The following is a 21,344-nucleotide window of genomic DNA, read 5'->3' as shown; positions in this document are numbered from 1 at the left end:
CTAAAGTTGAAAATCGTTGAAAGTATCGTCAGCTGTGTCTGTAGTGAAAATGTGGAGTGCTTAGATTCGTCATTTACAACAACTACAACAATAAAGGTAAATAATTGTACACTAATATTTCATTATCGTAAACTATGATTGATTGATTAATTGTTAGATTGACACAAAAGTTGAGAAACTGAGTTTATAGGTTATGTCATACTATTGACAAATGTTGATAGTGTTAAGTAAATTATTAGTTTAAATCACTCTGCAATCAATCGTAATTCAGTCGATTGAGAAGAAACAGCGCGTATTGCTAGTCAAACATTTAAAATAACAAATTATAACTTCTAACCTGTCAAAACAGGGCGACCAAACAAACGAACTAAACCGACCAATCACCACGCGCGGAGTTAGAATTTAACTGTGTTTAGCAAGAATTTCAAATTCCAATTTTAGTAAATGTTTTAATTTTCAACTTTACCATTTACATTTACAAATTTTAATTAATTTTAAATTTATTTAGCAAAAATTTGAACCTTCGATCTAAATAAGTGTTTTGATTTTCAAATTGATTCTTTAAAATTAAAAATATTAAAATATATATAATCAGAAGTGAACGTCACATAACATTATCTGTACTTATTATTATTTAATATGTAGGCAAATACATGTGACCATACTTGGTAGACACAATTGGAAATAGTAATTTTTTATAACTGAAAAAAATAAATATATAAAATACTGGTAGCAAACAATAACTTCAATGATCGATATCTCCGCAACTAATTGATATATCGAAAAAATTTTCAAATAAATTTTGTAGAAAATAATAAGATCAATAATATAATATAAAATAAATAATATATAATTCATATCAATAAATATTCTACCGAGAAAAAGACGTTGTCACGTAAAATCTTCGCCCGTAAAACCGACTTTACAGGCAACCGATTTTTTTTTAATGTTTAGCAAAAAAAATATAAAACTGCTAGGCTAACAAACATTTTACATGAAAATGTAAATTTCAAGCACATGAATTATATCAAAAGGATTTATTGTAAATAATTTCTTGTTAATACTGTAAAAAAAAGATTATAAGAGGCTTTTTTTTAATTCAATTTAGAAATTTTTTGTTTCTATTTTCATTACTATAGCATTTGCTTTCGTACGTCTTATGTTGTCCAGTAAAGTGAACCATTGGCTGTTGAGTGTCTATCTATCTATAATCCAAAACAATCGCAAATTCATTAAAATACTGTATGTTTTTTGGTAATATTTTTGTTTTCTCGCTAAAATTATATTTAAAAAATATTATTAATTTATTTTCATTGCATATTTCAAAATATGGAGGCGTATTACCTATCAGCGATAATGTTGCCTATAAGTACTTTGCAATTAAAAACACTCACTGGGTTTATTACCTGTAATCCGCGAGTGTAGTCTGTACCTCACAAACAATATCCGGAATATGGTCATTATCGAGTTAGTACATCCAGGAAGGCTGGTTTATATTTTAATTACAATATAATTATTACTGTCTGACCTCCTTATGACCAACACGAATACTAAACCTATCAGTGCCGGACTTCTTCATTCTTCGCATTCTTAGACCGTCGATGTAAACAGTAAACAAATTGGTTTGGTAAACCATTCATAAATAGTTGCGTTTTAGTGTGGTGTGTGGTAAGTTTCATAAAGCATAGGCGTCGCTTTAAACTTTAAATTTGTCAAAAATTAAGTTGAATTTAAATTGTTTATTATCGATAGTATTCATTTTTCCTGCATCTCTGTCTATGCTTTTTACAATTCTCTAAGTTATATTGTATTTCTTAATGTTTGAGGGCATGTTAAATATTTAAAAAGTTTAATCAGATACAGTGTAGATTCTATTAGTGTACCAAAAGTTAAGAAAATTGCAATTGAAAAATATTTTGCTTTCTTATTTTTTTATTGCGCCGTCTCCTTTCGAAGGTTGGCGATCCAAATGGCAATTGTAGCTTTGGAAACTGCTGCACCAAAGATTTCTGTGGATGATGTCTTTCAGCTACGAGTTGTGACGTTTGGAGGAAATTGTAAACGTCTGAAAAGACGGCAAACGTCTGAATACGCACACGGCAACTAAAGAAGAAGATGTTTCTGGTCCAAAGATAAAATGCAATCATTAAGAACAGTAATTAATAATAAAAGACTGGCACAACTTCGTACTTTAAGCAAAATGATACTTATTCATTTTCATTTATCTAACCTTTTTATTATTTTTAATGATATTGTTGTTATACTGATCGAAAATTTGCCAGAAGTTTATTTTCATTTTTATATATCGCTGTTACTATATTAGATGTCCATGACGTTTTAATTCATTTGTGAAGATTTTTACATTTAAGATACTACTGAAGCTAATAAACTATCTGCATATTTATTACATAATATTTGTTGGAAATTTATCCGAAACAGAGTACGCAGCAGTCTTAAGGATTTAGTTCCTCTTTAACCAGGAGAAATATTAACTGCTGATAAACTGCCAACTATTATACACAAAAAAGAGAAATTTCAAAGGGTAGCATCCGCACCAACTGTAAAGGCTTTCCAAAATATCTTAATAAATAAGTTACAATTTTCTCCCTTTAAACAAGCATTAACATCAGATTTTTCTTACCACTGTATGCCAGCATTTTCAGAGAATATAGATCTTACTTAATTGTAGAAAACTTTATCGTTTTGTCCGAATTCCTCTGACAGTCTATTAGAAAATTATCAATGAATGCACAGTTTTTCCAAGGTGGTTTTTTATCTGTTTCCATTTTCTTCTTCTTATTGCGCCGTCTCCTTTCGAAGGTTGGTGATCCCAATGGCAATTGTAGCTTTGGAAACGGCTGCACGAAAGATTTTTGTGCTTCTCCTCAGGTCTTTCAGCTACGGTTCTGGCGTCTTCCAACTGATCTTTTGCCCTGCACTCTACCTTCCAATATGATTAGGAGTAATTCATATCTTTCACCTCTCAACAGATGACCCAAGTAATATATTTTTCTCTTTTTGATTATGCTGAGTATATGAGTGATTCTTTTTGTTTACTTTTTGTATCCATGAAATTCTCGGCATTTGTCTTTATAAACTCCTGGACAAAATTAACGCACCACTTTAATTAATCTAAATATTTACAATATGAACACAAAATAGAACTAAGTTACATTGAAATAATAATAAACACCTACAAATAGGTCCAACATGACTTAAATAAGTCCATCATGGCCTTAATTTGCCTTATTGTTTCTTTAAAAATTTGTTTTTGCCGGAAATGCGTAAATAAGCTAGCATAACTCCAAATTACAAGAAGAAAAAAAATAGTAAAGTAACACCATAAAATGCATCTGAATCTACACTAATACCGTGTAGGCCCTCCTCTACTTCTTATGACTGCATTTATGCGTCGAGGCATGCTTGATATCAAATGTTCAACAAAACCTTGCAGAATATTCTCCCATTCTTCAGTAACGGCCTCAATGAGTTGGTTGTGGTTATCAATAGGGGGTCTACGACTTCGAATCTTTTTGTTTAAATAGTCCCATAGATGCTCTACAGGATTCATGTCCGGACTGTTAGGTGGCCACTCTAATAATGGAATATCAACATCATTTAGGTAGCCAATAACCTGTCGAGCCACATGAGGACGAGCATTGTCTTGCATGAATAAAAAATTAGGTCTAAGAAACGGAGCAAAAGGCATTACATGTTCGATAATAATGTTGTCTAAGTAATAATGGGCATTCATAGACCTCGTACGTATGGGGACTAACTCCGTACGAGCTTCAAAGCAAATTCCCCCCCAAAACATTTTAGAGCCACCACCAAAAGGTACTTTAGGAGAGATATTGCAGCTGGCAAACCTTTCTCCTCGCCTTCGCCAGACACGCTTACGACCATCTGGAGCTTTTAGGCTTACTCTAGTCTCATCGGAGAAAAGAACTCGTTTCCAATCATCGATGGTCCAATTTTGATGCAATCTTGCAAAATTCAATCTCTGAACCCTGTGTTCTCTGGCAAGCAAGGGTTTTTTGGCCGGTTTCCTGTTGCTCAATTCTGCTTCATGTAAACGTCTTGTAACTGTTCGAGATGATATCATGACATTTCGAACATCTGCTAGTTCATTTTTTAGCAAATTGCTGGTGACGCTCCTATCTCTGAGAGCACGTTGTCTCAAAAAACGATCATCAATTTGATTGGTGCAACGTTTTCGCCCTTGCTCTGGTCTTCGATGGTACAACCCTGTTTCATTATATCGCCTCACCTTGCGACTGATTCTGGAATGATGTATTCCTAACAAACCTGTAACATATCGCATTGAATACCCTTCATCTAGGAAAGTCGATGCTCGCACTGCATCCTCCATTGACAAATTTCTTTGGCGGTTAATTTTTTTATTTGATTTTTATGCAAATGAACTTCCAAACATGCATATGGTGAAAAATATCACAATAAAAAGCTTGTTTGTCACAAGCACAAATTGTTGTTAAAACAAGACTATTATTAGCTTACATAACAACTGTCACTGTCAAACAAGGTCCATAGGCAACTTGTCGCACAGTAAATTATCAATAAATAAAAATTATTGAGAAAAATATGAGTGGTGCGTTAATTTTGTCCAGGAGTTTATATACATTTCAAAGGCGTCTATTCTTTTTCTGTTTCAGAGTCCATTGTCCAACTTCCACAGCCGTACAGCAAAACAGCGAATGAAGAATGCTTGCTGATAGGTTTAAAAAAATTATACGAACTAGTATATTTTGTTTATTTTCCATAATATATTAAATTAAAAATGTAATCCACATTTATTTAAAGATGTTAACTATAAATGCTTTTATATTTATAAAATAATTGATAAGAACAAATTACTCACTAACTTTATGTAATGCCATGTAAAAGGGCTTGCCGTGTTCTATTTCACAGTATACAAGTCAGGATCATTAAAAGCTAATATAAAATTGTGCAATTGCTCTTATATAAACTTAAATTGTGGAAGAAATACATACCGAGACTATTGGTTGGTGACAGAAATATACAAGAAGAACTACAAAAAAAAAGGCCAAAAATAAGAATAGCAAAACTAAAACAAGTGTTAAGAAATGTAAACAACGAAAAAGCAGTAGGTATTAATAAAACACCTGTTGAGCTAATTGACTTCGTTGACAAGGCTAGATCTGGCAACTAACAAAGAAAAAACAAAAATAATAATATAGACAAGAGAAATAAAATCCCACAAAACATTATACATGAAGAAGACGTTAAGACGGTTGAAAAATTTACATACCTGGGAGTAGAAATATATGCCGACGGATCAGAAGATGGAGAAAAACGGAAGAGAATAATGCAGGCAAACAGAGCTTATTTTGCCCTCTCCCGTATATTTTGGTCTAAAAATGTCCACCGAAATACAAAGATGAGAATCTATAAAACCTTAATTCGATCAATAGCATGTTATGACAGTGAAGCATTGGTCCTGAAAGAAACATCCAAACGCAAACTCGACACATTCAAAAGGAAAGTACTGACGAGAATACTAGGAGCTCTAAGGGAAAACAGAATCTTCAGAAGTCGATAGATACAGATAATATAAAAATCAAAAGAACACAATATACCAATGCAGCTCTGTTCTTGATATTCATTGCTAGTCCCATCTTTTTGCTTTCATTGCTAATTATTTTAAAAAGACTATTTTGTGCAATAATTGCGGTATCATCTGCAAAGCTTATGTTATTACTGATGTTCCCCTAATGCTTACACCTTTAGTTCTTTCCTATAGTGCTTCCTGAAACATTAGTTACGAGTATATATTAAACAATTGTCGTGATAGTAGTATACATCCCTGCCTGACGCCTTTTTGGATTCTTATCTGTTTTGTCTAACTGTCTTCTATGCTTACTACAGCTGCTTGATTATAGTATATATTTTTGACTAATACCCTTATCCGAGTAATATCCTTACGATCTCGGTTTATGTTTCTTAGTATTTGTTTAACTTTACCGTGTTGGACTCGGTCAAATGCTTTTTGAAAATCTATGAAACATACAAACACACTTGCATTATGTTTCCTACATTCCTACATAATGTTCCAGCATTTAGGATTATTTTGCTTGGGCAAGGGTAGAAAGACAGATTTTAATCATCTGGTATTTGACCGTCGTTATATAATATATTTAATAATTTAGTTTTATTAGAGACTCCATATTTTAGTCTTTTAAAATATTTATTAGCTCTAATGGAATTTCGAATATGGTTTTAGTAGGAGAGAAATCAAGCATCTCTTGTTTGTCGTAGGAATACAAAGACAAAACCAAGTATTAAAAAAGAACTAGATCAAATAAATTAAACATTAAAACATAAAACGAATAATAATTCAATAAACAATAAACTTCAAAAGTGGTATCATGAGTCTTAGAATTACCGAAACCATAGAAAAAAACGGTCAATTAGGAACTCACCGAAATTTATAGCTCAACACTGTAGAATCTAATTTATTTTAGAACGAAATGGATTTTAAATTACTTGTCTTTACCTACACCTGCAAAGAATTCTCCGTTTAATTACAGAAAAGATTCCGAAAAATCAATTCCGTATCTTCTTAACTATTATTAATAAAGTTGGACTATGTCGTTCTGGTTAGAGAGTTGATTTTAATAATAACTCTGAGTACCAGAAGTCGATTCCTTTAATGCATTTTTTTAATCGATATAAATAAACATTTTTCAGGGAGTATGATCTGGTCAGGTATTTGAAAAGTATTTTACAGCATAATAATAGTATCTTGTTTTTAACGTGTCCCATCCCTAAGGACATTGGCGATCATCATGGCCTATTTGACTCTATCTGCAGCCGTTCTGAAAAGTTCTATTGACGTTTTCCCACTCCATTGTCTCAGATTCTTTAGCCAGGACGTGCGTCTTCTCCCCGGTCCTCTTTTGCCTCCCACCTTCCCTTGTATGATCAGCTGCATCAATTCGTATTACTCGTTTCTTAGTATGTGACCAAAGTAGCTCATTTTTCTTTTCTTTATAGTGTTGAGTATTTCTTTATATTTTTTCATTCTTCGTAGCGTTTTCGCATTTGTTATGTGTTGTGTCCAAGATATTTTTCACATTCTTTAATAACACCACATTTCAAAGTTAATGAGTTTTTTCTCTGTCGCCTCTGTAATTGTCCAGGCCTCAACTCCATACAACAGGACAGAGAACACGTAGCATCTCGATACTCTAGTTCTAATTTCGATGTTGAGTTTTCCATTGCATATTATTGCTTTCATCTTATTAAAAGCTCTTCTAGCTATCTCAATACGTCGTTTTATTTCCGTACTTCTATCCCATTCTTCAATTAGTTCGTAACCTAAGTACTGATATCTGTGCACCCTGCCTAAAAGTTTTCCTTTAAAATAAACACTGTCTTCCTCAATAATGTTTTTGCTTTCCACCATGATTTTTGTTTTAATTGTATTCAGTGCCATTCCATACCTGTCGCAGTATTGGGTAATGCGATCAACCAAGATCTGTACATAGTATACAGCATAACAACTATATTTTACTTGTGGTGAATTAGATGGTGATTTTTATATATTATTAATTACAAATTGATGATTTGTTCTATGTTCCTACACGCTCTCTCTCTCTCTCTCTCTCTCTCTCTCTCTCTCTCTCTCTTTACTGCTTTTTCTTCTTATGAAGTATAGGGTGCTCTTGCGTTTAGTTAAAGATGCCGATGGCAAGTTTTTCATGCCGTTTGACCATCGAATATGGGTGGTTTTAAAATTTTGCTAATTCTAATTGTGCCTGGTTCGACTACGGAATATGATAAAGCAGTTTGTACAGACTTGACGATAGTTAATGACAACAGTATTAGATAAAGAAGCTCGGGTACCAATTTGAACTCAATTATTTAACTATCTAAATATTAAAGATCTTCTAAAGAAAAATTATAAGAATGGTTATGAGACCTACGAGAATCAACCGAAACAATATAAGATTATTATTGAACTCTGAAATAGATAATATACTATATACAAGGGGGAAAACATTGTAAGAATAATAAAAGCACAGAGAGTTAGGCAGTGTACGGACATATATTCAGGAAATCAACAAACATAGATCAAAGAAGATTAACGTCGACATTAGAAGAAGAAAGACCTAAAGGGAGACCCAAGATACGATTGCGGAACCAAATTGAAAGAGATTTAAGGAAGTTAGAAATAAAGAACTGGTCAGGGACACTACTAGATAGAGCAACTTGGAGACAAATTGATAACAAGGCAAGAAATTACGACCTGTAAGCAGATCTACCGAATGGAAAAACTAGTGAACTGATCTACCATGGGAAATGGTTCTAAGAAAAGTTTGTTAGAACAGCTACAATTTCTTTAGAAATGTTAGAAATGTAGAAAATTAGAAATGTACAAGATAGCTCGAAAAGAAAGAAACCATATTTAAACAAAAACGTACTTACACCTGAGGAAGTTAGTCGCAGACACTCAACAAGACAAACGTTCTCTTACTACTACTTTATATAATTTATAATTTATTTAATAATAATATTATCGTAGAGCTGTCTGTTCTAAATAAATAATTCAATAAATTAACACTAATTTCCAAAATATACCTATTGAATAAATATAAATAACTTTTAAATAATATAATATATCACATTCATTTCAACAAACACTTTAAACAATACCTACTTTGTTAGTATCTCTCCCCTCAAGAACTTTCCCTCTATTTGTTAAAATAGTTACAATAAAACCGATGATCACCCGTCCCCTGTTGACTAGGATAGTTTAAACTACGTTTTCTATATCACTAAATAATCATCCTTGTATCGGCATGTAAGTAGTATATATTAGTTATTTAATTATTTAATTTTAATTTACTAGGGTGTTTTGTATCACTTATTTTTACTCTGTCTGTTTAATTAATTTTTTAAGTCATTTTTAATCATTACAGACATATAATATTGGCATAATTACTGTAATTTCTTTACCAGACAGCACCCTAATACGGGATTTTATAATTTCAGCATTTAGTTTACCATTGTAGGACCATTGTCTTAGACCTGAAGATGCGTAGCAAATTATAGTATGCGAAACCAGTCTTTGGTGGTAGAATAAATAGATTGTAAGTCTTATTCTTATTTCTGTTACCTATTTTAAGTAACTTTAATCAAGACATTGCGGTATTTTGAATCATATTGGCGGCAGTAGTCGCTTTTCAACGATCACTATAGGCGCGTTTTCACGGGTCGATCTAGGTTGAACGATTTGGATCGTTCGAGCATAATTCGATCTGTGTGGAAAGCAAAAAGGTTTACACGACAGGATATGAATGTTGAATTAATTGTGGTACAAAATGGCGTCACCTGAAATGATTAATGTAGGTGTGCAATTAATTTGTTGTGCAATTTGGGAAGAAATCGCTAAATCAAACAAAAAGAAAAAAAAAACGAACGTGGTAGACCCGACCGTGGATTGTGAGACGAAATACCCATGGTGCATCACAAATCCTGCTTCAAGAAATGGTTGTGGAAGATCCAGAGGCTTATATAAAGCATCTAAGATTGGATAATGCTCATTTTAGAGAACTTTTAGAAAAAACTGCTGAGACAAGTCAAAAAAACGATATAAATATACGTGAAGCATTATCAGCAGGGCTAAAATTGCAAATAGCTCTTCGATTTCTAGCCACTGGAGACAGCTATGTGTAAATGATTTATTAAGGACTACTACAACAAAATGAATGTTTTTAAAAATAAAAAAAAATATTATCTACCTACCATATTTGATTGGCTTTTTCTGCCTCCCATCGTTACTGTTCACAGAAAACTATCAGTATGTTTAAGCCAAATTAGAACCGGTACATATAAGTCGTCAGGTCCAGAGCCACTCTTTAGTGATTTCAATACTTTGCTCAATTCACGATTGTATGTTGTTCTAATATATTGGGTTTAATCATATGTTGTAGAATTGCTTGCAATGCCTCTCGCCTAGCTTGTAGATTGCGATAAAGCTCGGTTTGTGGATTCCATAATACATTATAGTTTTGATAAGCGTCCAAAAATCTTGCCATGTCTGCATCTGACCATTTTTCAATCATTTTTTCCCAAAATTACAGCTTGTCGTACTAAAAACAACAACTTTATACACGCTAGAAGTACTTTACTCGGCTTTCGGTACATTGTGTTTCCATTCGACCAGGTGTTTACACATTCGATTCCAGTCGTTCGACATCGATTCGGCGACAATCGCCCGTCAAAAGTAGACAGTCTTTCTACTTCCGTCGAATCGACTCACTCCGCCGAACGGCCAAGTCGATTTATGGTTTACATATTCAATTTGCTTTCAATTTCATAATCGACCTAAATCGTTCAATCCAGATCGACCCGTGAAAACGCGCCTTATAGCGTAGGTTATCATTAGTACTTATACCATCGGCTTAAATTCAACAACATGTCGTTAACCATTGAAAACAAATGTCAAGTCAATTTTAGTAGTATTACCAAAGTTATTATTATTATTATTTAGTAGTAATATTATTTAGTAGTAATATTATTTAGTAGTAATACCAAATTTAGATCTGCTTTTATTTTAACTGTATTTTAATTATTTGAATTATATGTAGTTTGTTCCTGCTCTCATCTAATTTTTTTTATTCCTTACCAAATAATACCAGCCTTACAGATTGGCGTATAATTAATATTCATTGTCATTTTTATATAACCAAAATTGACAATGACAACTATCTGAATTTGCGGAATAATAGTTATTGATGAACCCGAGTTTTGTTCGGCGTTCCTATAATGTAGCAGTCAACAAAATTATTGAAGTCAGAATGATTTGAAGCCGTAAAACAAAGATTTGGGAGTCACGAATTCCAGACAATTTTATCGATTCCTTAGATTCCTTCTGCACTACCGTTCCTAATGAATGATTCGATCATGACTGACTCACCTCTAATTGTTATTATAAACTAACAACACTCCCACGGGTCTTCGTATCCTTCGTATCGTAATTGAATTAATTCTTATCAAAACACTATCAATTACTGACAATAAATTGGTCAGTGTCCATAAAATTTGATCGCCGCTATTATTTAATGGATAATTTCAAGAATAGGTGTACGATCGTTCGAAATTATAAGCTTTGAAGAACCTATATTTATGACATTCAATATGATATACGAGTTCCGTACGGTGGAATTATTAAAATTGGAATGTTCCGAGATGACTCACGTTGTCTGCTTCGAACACGTGACGAAAAAATAATTATAATGCTCCGGTTTAGATAGATAATATCGTTTTTTGGTAAACGATCACAAAAAACTTGCCCGCTCGATAAAAAATATCGTCTATTTTCGTCAATCAATTTAAATAACCAACCATTCGTCATATACATATACATTTATTATAGGTACTGTAATATTCTTTTAAGAAAAGCTAAGATATCTGCTGAAGTTAAAGTCAAAGAAAAAAAACAAAAAAAGGGTTAATTATTTAGTTACGAAAACAAAAGATTTGGTTGATAATAGTATTTACTTAAAAAGTAGTAAGAACACATTAAAAGAATCATTTTAATGGCGTATTTAGCGAAAAGATTACAGTAGAATAAACGAAACAGACAACTTGAGTACCCGGAGCATGGGAAACTTGAAGGAATTGATGAGTTTCCCAGAAACAGGTATGTAACCAGAGTTATGTAGCCCTCGAGGTGTGCCTGGGCTGAAGATATGCCCCTCGTAAAGGTCAAAAATACTCGACATATTTGTTAAAATGTCAACTTTGATGAGACAATTTACAAAACAGCAAAAAATAAGTTTTATTGGTCAAGATCAAGAAGAAGAAAAAAGAAAAAAAAATTAATTGTCAAAATTTAACCAAACGAGGAAAAACATTATGGAAACAGACATATTAAATGATTTTTAAATACCTTTCAGCCGAACATTGGTAAATCAAAATCCACTTCAACTGTATCAACTGTTTAAAAATAGTCAGTTTTTCCACAATCGCATTTTTATTATTTGGAAATTGATAATACTTTTTCCTGACAATCTCAAATTGCATAAAAATTTAAGTAAAGGTAGTTCTATACATATGTATACAACAATGTCTACTAATTGAATTTTTTGAAATGGACCGTTAACTATTTTTACCGTCTAAAAATTCAGCTTTTGCTTCATCAGTAACCAACATATGTAGTATATTCTAAGTATTCCGAAATATTAAATATTAAGGAATTATTAAAAAAGATAACAATACCTAAATTTTAAGCTTTTAAGGGAGTCTTTAGGTGGTCGAGAACCAAAGTTATGGCAGTTTCAATTTTAACTTTAATCTGAGGTACGAGGTACCTATTAAATACACGAACTCTAATTTTTCTTAAATTGAAAGTTTTTAGAAAGTGACAAAAATTTAGATTTTAGGAAATGTAGAGGGCCTTGTAATACTTATTGATGTTTATTATATTGAATAAAAAAAATTAATCTATGCAATTCTTGGACAAAATTTATTTTTAATAATAGTGCTAACGGATTGAAATTCTTTTTGCTTTTCCTTTTCATTTTAAGTGCATTTTCTGTGTATAATGCTTGAAATAGTCTTTGTACATATTTTTGAATATTTAATAAAAATATCAGTATTATAAAATCCTCTTACATTTTTTAAATCTATATTTTCGTCACTTTCTTAAAACTTCAAATTTAAGCAATATTAGTAAAAAGTAAAGTACTATCAGTTTACAAATTATAAAAAATGTAATTTTGGAAAAACTGGCTATATTTAAACAGTTGCATCTTCTGCGAAATAAATTGAATCTGCGAAATAAATTGTAATTTATCAATAATGCTCGTTTAAAACGTATTTAAAAATCCTTGAATTTACCGCTTTCTACAATTTTTTTCCTCGTTTGGTTAAATGTTGACAAAGAATTGAAAAGATTGTTCTGAAGCTATTTTCTTGTGGCATCTTATACTCCAGTCGAGACGAAAATGCCACTAAAGCTGTAAAAATCATACGAACTAGCTGAATTTTGGGGGAAAACGGAAAAAAATCCATTTACCAAGAATCTGTACACCGAAAACAATATTTAAAATAAGAAATGTAGGTAAGATAATTTTAAACAAAAACGTTAATTAGCATTTTTTTGGGTAAAATGAACCGTTGTCTTAAATCGAAACGATTAAAGCGATCGGCGATTTTGAATGTCGTTACGCGCGCGAAATCAATTTTCATTAAAATTTGTATCAGTTCTACGGTAAAAATTTAATATCTTTTGATCCAAGTGTCCAATCGACAAAAATGAAAATGCATTTTAAAGATAAGGAGTGTAGCTTTCGTATGAATTTGTATTTCGGGTTGTTTAAAAGTCGGCAATTCCTAGAAAATGTTAAAGTACTTACGACTAAAAAATTTGAAAACTTTGAAATTAAGAAAGAGGCATATTTGTTCTGACCAATGAAAAGGAAGAAAAGTTATTGATGGAAGGGAGTGTTAAGATTAGAGACTTTTTGGAATAAAAGAAAACGACATGAAGTGTAGGGACAGTGACGAGTGTTGATTCCCGATAGGTGAAAGGAGCAGTTTGTGTTTAAGAAAAAAAAAAGTAAAAAAGTGTCGGTCTTCGTTAACCATAAGCCTTGTAGGCATCCGTAAAAGTAACAAGTATAAAGTAATATTTTTTAAAAAGTCAAAATTAAATTCGGTTACAGCAGTTGTAAGTGCTCACATAATAGTATCCGACATAAAAAATAAAAATTGTTGCAAGGTATTCAGATATACCTCTATTTTTCTTTCTAACAATATTCTTCGTTGCAAGGGACTTCTGTTTGATCGACCCATAAAGACTCCAGTGTATTTGACAGGAACTTTTACATAAACAATTTCGTAATATTTTAAAATTATTTCTTGCAACCATAATTCATTATTATACTGGGGAACTTTCTATTTTAAAATAACTTTGGTATTTTTTTATACGCCTTTTTATATTACTTACTCTTTTTATAGATTGTTATATTTCTTTAGTAGAAACCTTTTTTTTAATATACGGTTATATTTAATTTTTGAATTTTATTTATCCATGAGCGTCCCCTGAGTATTGGTTTTGGATTTCTGTGATTAAATGACGTTGATTGAATGACGCAAAACCCGAGATTATTTACCAATTTTAGCTAGCTCAAAAAATTTTTGTTTCATTAATTATTAATTCAAAATAAATATAAGTATAATTTTTAGCAAAGCAAAAACAAAGCAAAAACACCAATACCCAGACAAAGTGTACTGGAATATATATTTTTTTACAGGATTTTTCTAATTTTTTTTTCTCTGCTAAATTTCGACATTTATTTTTCTTCTTCTTCTTCCTACTTTATAAATAGGCAAAATGCCTGTTTTACTTCGGTTTTTAGCCTTAATTGACGTTGTCTGACCATCTTTTCCTCGGTCGTCCCAATGATCTTCTTCCATTTGGCGATTTATCTCTTGCTATTCATACTATTATATTTTCTGTCATTCTTTCGATGCGTTGATTCCATTCCACTTTTCTTCTTTTGGCCCACGCGTTTATTCCTTCCATACCACATCTCGCTCGTATTTTCTCACTTCTTACTCTGTCTCTTAGAGTTTGTTTTGTTATTTTTCGTAAGACTTTCATTTTTGTTGTTTCCAGTAGTCTTTGTATTTTCGCCGTATCTGCTCTTGTTTCCGCTGTGTACGTCATTATCAGTCTTATTGTTATTTATATATCCTGGTTTTCGTTTTCGTTGTGAGGTATTTGTTTCTCCAGATTGTGTTGTTGAGACATCCTGCTGCTCTGTTTGCTGTAGCTTGACAGTTTTATTCCCAAGTATTCAGTTTCCATCACTTGTTCTATTATTTTGTTATTTACGACTAGTTTACATCTTCTCGGTTCCGCTGATATAACTATCGCTTTAGTTTTCTCCGTTGAGATCTCCATGTTGTATATGAGCGCCGTATCTTTGAATTCTTTAATTAATCTTTGTAGGTCATCTTCATTTTCGGCTGTTATTATGGCGTCGTCGGCGTAGCATATTATCCTTATTTCCTTTTCTCCCATTCTATATCCTCTCCTTTTTTAACTTTCTTTATGATTTCATCCATTATCAGATTAAATATTAATGGGCTCAGCGAATCTCTTTGTCTAATGCCAGTTTCATATTTGATACTTTGCGATAGTTTTCCTTTACATCTTACTATAGCTATGTTATCTTTATATATATTCTCAATGATTTTTACTAAATCCAGTGATATACCCTTATCATATAATAAATGTATCGCGTCCCGAATTCTCACTCTATCAAACGCTTTCTTCAAATCTATCAGACACATATATGCTGGTTTGTTGTATTCCAGCAACTTTTCTTTTATTTGCCTTATTACAAAAACTGCATCCGTGCATGATCTTCCTGTCCGAAATCCTTGCTGTTCCTATTGTAGAGATATTCGTTCGTTTATTTTTGTCGCTATTATTCTTGTTGTCAATTTGAGTGTTGTATTTAATAGATTTATTGCTCGATAATTATTGGGGTCTTTCTTATCTCCTTTTTTGAAAAACATCACCATGATCGCTCTTCGTTTATTTTTAATTTTTAATTTTTTAATTTATTTTTAATTTTTATTATTCAAACCTTTTTTGCTTTAAATATTTATATTATATAACCAGATATTTTAAATTGATCAACATTCGTGGGTAATATTCAAAGATAATATTTGAATTGGTTTTTACTTTCACATTATTCAGTCCAGAAAAAGAAAAAAAAATGGAGACAAGATACAGCAAAAATCAAAAGGAGACAGAAGAATGTTAAAGCCAAAAAGAAACAGAAAATGTAGACGAAGAAAATAATATTACAGAAACAACTATCAAGGAGAGTAGCACAGAAATTTCAACAATGGATAGGATATTACATATGCTACGAATACAAGAAGAGAACAGTAAAAGACAGACAGAAGAAATTAAAAAAATAAATGATAATAGTCAAAGACAAGCAGAAAGAATAGAAAAGCGTATAGACGAAAACAGTAAACGACAAGATCTAGGTTTTAAACAAATGAAACAGAAACTAGAACAGCATAAAGAGGAGGTAACAAATGTATTTACAATGGGTGAAATATAAAGTAGAGCAGAAAACAAAGAAAATTTTGTTTCATTTATTATTAATTAAAAATAAATATAAGTATATTTTAATATATATAGCTTGGCCGTGAAAGCCTAACGCAGTTTATCAAATATAAGTATATTTTTTTATAAACAAATACATAAAGAAAGAAGTAGAAATAAAGAAATATATATATATATATATATATATATATATATAAATATATATATATATATATATATATATATATATATATATATATATATATATATATATATATATATATATATATATATATATATATATATATATATATGCACTCAACAGTAGGTGGTTGTAGTACAAATACTTACCGGGTTCTTGCTGTTTCGTAGATATAAGCCCCTATTTACGTTTATATCGATCATGTGAAATGTACAAAAGTTTGTTGGCACCTCTTCTAGAGAGATGCAATAAAGTAGATTGATAGTCTCAACAAGATCTTTTAAAAGCCCATATCTCGAGCTTTTGGCGGTAAATTAATGACGTTCTCACAGACGTGTGTGTAATTTTTTCAGCAACACCACCCTCAGATTTTTTTAGCCATATAGATGCAGTTGCCTACAAGATCGAGAGCAAGTATGTCAATTTTGAAAGGATAACAAACAAAAATAAAAAAAATTATAAAAATAAACTAATAACAAACAACTTGGTTATACATTTTCGCAGAATTCTTTAAAATAATATTTTTTTGAAACGATTTCCGGAGTCGAAATGGAAACTTCGAACATTAGCAGTTAAAAATGTAATTTTCATTACAACCAATAATTGGGGCTTAATCTCATATAAATATACTGTTTAGATTAGAATTAGACATGCCACAAGAAAGAAGTTTCAGAACCATAATTATTACTGTTTAAATATTTTCCCATTATCAAAATTAATACTTTAACAATGGTTATACAATATTCTTTATTTATTATATCTTACTACGTTACCATATATACATATATATTTATAAAAAAAACTTACCACGGAAATCGAGCTGAATAACATCGAGGTCAGCGATGACCATAGGGGGTTTCGAAGCCGTCTTCTCATAATCGTTGAACCACTCGCACCTTAGCCTTTTGGCCTCGTCCCACACTTCCAGCAGATCTTTATCGTACTGCACCACTACGGTATTTTCATAAAATTGACCGTGCAGATCGGGCTTAGTTCCACACCTTGCGTACGCTATGCGAAACGAGAAGAATGTTTGTCCCGTAGCCGGAGGTACGTAGACGCACCGAGGGTCACCGTGCTGACCCTTTGACGACACGATACCCTCGAAGGGCTGGGAAAACGTTAGATGAACGTCCATGTGGTCCTTTCCGCACATCACCTCCAGGTTTTGAATGGCTGGCATGCCTTCCGGCCTGTCCAGTGGCCATATATCACTGGCGCTATGTGATACACTGATTATCTGCAACAAGAAGATATTACTTTAAACAATTATGTATTAAGCTAACAACTACAAATAGTTTTAATATTCTTAATTGGAAAAACTAGTATTATTGTGAGTTTTGTTTTGGTTTATATACCACATATTGTCGTGGACCAATTTAAAATACGCAGCTGCTGCTTTGATTCCTCATATCTATATCTGCAGATACTTCTTCATTAGTTCATAATATTTTTGTGCAAGATCCCAAAAAAGTTAACTGACCATGTAAACTGACCTCATCTAACCAAAAAATCGTAACCCATTGATATATTTATTGTGTATTTATTTAACAATGAAAACATATACTCCAGTCGTCAGTGACGAAAATGCCACTGAATCTTGGGATATCAAAAGCGATGCAAAAAAGTTTACCACTTTTTTCCCCGGTCTTCCCTCTAAAAACGCAAAAAAAACGATTTACCAATAATTTGTAAGTCGTAGAAACAAATCTTTTAAATGAGAAATGTAGCTGAGATAATTTTAAATAAAAGCGTTTATTAGCACTTTTTGTATACAATGAACCGTTCTCTTACAAACAACGCTTGAAGCGACCGGCGAATTTAAATGTGTGTACGTGTGCAAAATCAATTTTTTAAATAAAATTTGTATCAGCTCGACGATAAAAATTCGATATCTTTTGATTCAAGTGTCCTATCGACAAAAATCAAGATGCGTTTTAAAGGTAGAGTTCAGCTTTCGTATAAAATTTTTGTATTTTTCTTCAAGTGAACTCAGATTCTATAAAGGTACTGAACTGTTTTTTAACGAAGACATTCTATCGTCGAGGGCAGACATCTCAGAAGTGACTTTAGAGTTTTCCAAAGAGATGTTAGCAGAGAAGAAATCTCGTTAGAAACTTTGTCTTTCAAAGTTTCTGGTGACATCGCATCATTAGAGAACAAAGTTTCCGGCGACATCGCTTCTTTGGAAGATAAAGTTTCTAACGAGATTTCTTCTCTGGAAAGCAAAGCCTCTGCTAACATCTCTTTGGAAACCTCTAAAGTCACTTCTAAGATGTCTGCCCTCGACGATAGAATGTCTTCATTAAAAAACAGTTCAAGTGGTGTCAGAAGTGGGATGGAATTGGTGACTTCGGCTGGTATCGGCAACTGGACCCTCTTTTACAACTTCCAGTTGTATAAAAATGACAAGGGACGGTTTTCTCTCCGCACCAGTAACTATGCGGATTGCAACAGACTAACACCTGGACTTTGGTCTCTTTAAAGATCTTCTCCACCATACTTCGGATAACCCTCCAATCTAATTAGCGACACTCTAACTTTGGCATGGCTAACTTTAGCACGTCGGACTCTAGTACGTGCTCTCTTAATTGAAGTAAGGCTTCCCATATATCTCGGTAGGTAGGTTGATCATGGGCAGTGTCTTTCGTTACTAGGTAGAAATCCAGGTACAATTAGGAATTGGAGCAGAAAAGTTCGTCCATACTGTTATAGTTGCTGACATCAAAGAGGATGTTATATTAGGAATGGACGTAATGAATACGCATGGATTCCAATTGGATTTTAAAAATAAGGTAATCAAAGTTGGTAACGAGGAAATATTTCTTCATCCAAATGATGACAACACTATGAAAGTAGCAGTTAAAGAAGATACAGTCGTGCCTGCGAGAAGTAAAACGATCATAGTAGCGCGGCTACAGGGAATTGTGGACGAAGGGACACCTGTTATGATGGAGCCTTGGAACCATGACGGCGAGGTTGGCCGAGGAATCATAATTGGAAAGGAATTGGTGACTTCGGCTGGTATCGGCAACTGGACCCTCTTTTACAACTTCCAGTTGTATATAAATGACAAGGGACGGTTTTCTACTGTAATTGGATTGTTTCCTCTCTCTGTCGTCCCTGTTTCCTCCATTTTCCTTTCCATCTCTTTCCATATCTTTTCTTCGAAGGCCAATATATCGGCAGTAACTTGGTTTTATTCGGCCTGCTTCTGGAAATCGTGGGTGACTCATCAGAATTCAGGTAAATAGGTCTTACTATATCGGAGGGGGACCCCTAGAAATTTCTGCAGGCAGGTATATTTATGATCTAGAAAAGACGAATGGGTTAATATGTTTACAGCATTTTGCGTCATAATATTTATAATAACAGTACTAAATAAATAAACGTGGCGCGATTTTTGTGCCATTTTTTATGATTCTCTTGAGATCAATACAATCTATCCCTTTCATTGACTGGCCAATATGAAGTTTCGATTACTAGAGCCTAACCTTTAAAACCTATAGCATGAAATTTTAATTTTGAGTTTTGGCAACAAATGTGAGGCATTTAAAATACGTTTAAAAACGTTGGATTTAAACTTTCACATAACAAACCTTTACTAGTACGTTTCTTAACAAGTTAACTGCCGTGCCGGGCTCATCAGTCCGGCATACGGCACCACAATGTTCCATCACGCCACGTTGGTCAGATGGGACTAGCACTACAGTCCTATTTTTAATGCAGCTTACCAGGCCGCCGGCATAACTAACTGTGTACAAAACGTATGTAATGGCACTGCACTGTCTGTGCAAACATTCTGCATGGGATATTTTTAATGGTTAACTTCTTCTTCTTATGGTGCCGTGCACCTATAGTGCGTTGGCGAATTATCTTAAGGTCAGACGTCCGTCTTTTGCGGCATGCAAAAGTTCGCCAGTGTTAGTTACGCCTGTCCAGTTCTTTATATTTCGCAGCCACGACATTTGTTTGCGACCTACTCCTCTCTTGCCCTCAATCTTTCCTTGGATAATTAGTTGAGGGATTGCGTATTTTTCCCCTGGTTAACATTTTATTTTAAATAAAAATGATATAAAAATGAAGCTTAAAATTTAGTTGTATTTTGAAATATGTTTACAAAAACATTACATTTTATATTGCCTGTACCGGGTTTCTCATTATATTTTGACCTTCACTTATTTTCCTTAATTTCGGGAATACAAAAAAAAAAGTTTCAAATAAAAGTTGTATTATTTTATCTGTACCGACCAACAATGTAGCAACAGACCAAATTTGTATACAGGGAGTGCCCAATAAAATGCATCTTCAATATTTCAAATGGGACACCCTGTATTTTTTGGGACACAATCCCACACTGAAGCAACCCAAAGTCTGCCTCAAGGATTCTAAGAGGGAAACAAGTCGACATTAAAGAGGAACATGAATAACAAACAACTCCATATAGCAAGATACAACATACGTTCCATGGCGAAAGATGCAAAACTCTACGACCTACAACAGAAATTGAAGAAAAATGGGACATACTGGAACTATCAGAAGTTTAAAGAAAAGTTGAGGGATATGTGGACTTACATTCAGGCAACTAGAGGCTCTACTACAGGCAATAAAGACTATACACACGGTGGAGTAGGTTCTGTAATCGACAAGAAAAGAAAATATCAAATTTAAATCATTCATAGCATCTCGGACAAACTTAGATACATGGGGGAGGTTTATGTGTAAGAAAGTGGAGAGAAAAACGAAAAGTCCTTTATATTTTTACTTAGGATGCTAATACCATGACAGACCTCATCTCCAAGTCCGGAGATATAGAAATTAAACCGACACCCGTATATCAGTATAACAAATATATGTCAGGCATTGATCTTCCAAGATCAGATGCTGCCATATTATCCATCGCATAGTAAAACCATTCGCTGGTACAAAAAAGTCGGTATGTACATCAATGAAATGATGCTGTACAATGCGTACATGTTGCGTTAAAATACTTGGCAACAAAGATGCCATTTCTTGAAT

General features: G+C 32.8%; 1 protein-coding gene across 1 annotated transcript in view; it reads right to left on the bottom strand.

Annotated features, from left to right (window-relative positions):
- The window catches only part of m (zona pellucida domain-containing protein miniature), a 360,187-nt gene that overhangs the window by 123,191 nt on the left and 215,652 nt on the right, over positions 1-21,344 (bottom strand). The window contains exon 3 of the mRNA XM_072540065.1: positions 17,133-17,565. Coding sequence (XP_072396166.1) covers positions 17,133-17,565 — 433 coding nt within the window. The remainder of the gene's footprint in view (positions 1-17,132; positions 17,566-21,344) is intronic.

This window comes from Diabrotica undecimpunctata, chromosome 1 (genome assembly GCF_040954645.1).
Source record: "Diabrotica undecimpunctata isolate CICGRU chromosome 1, icDiaUnde3, whole genome shotgun sequence".
Taxonomy (NCBI): domain Eukaryota; kingdom Metazoa; phylum Arthropoda; class Insecta; order Coleoptera; family Chrysomelidae; genus Diabrotica; species Diabrotica undecimpunctata.
Note: the sequence above shows the minus strand (reverse complement) of the source record. Positions and strands in the feature narration are given on the sequence as shown.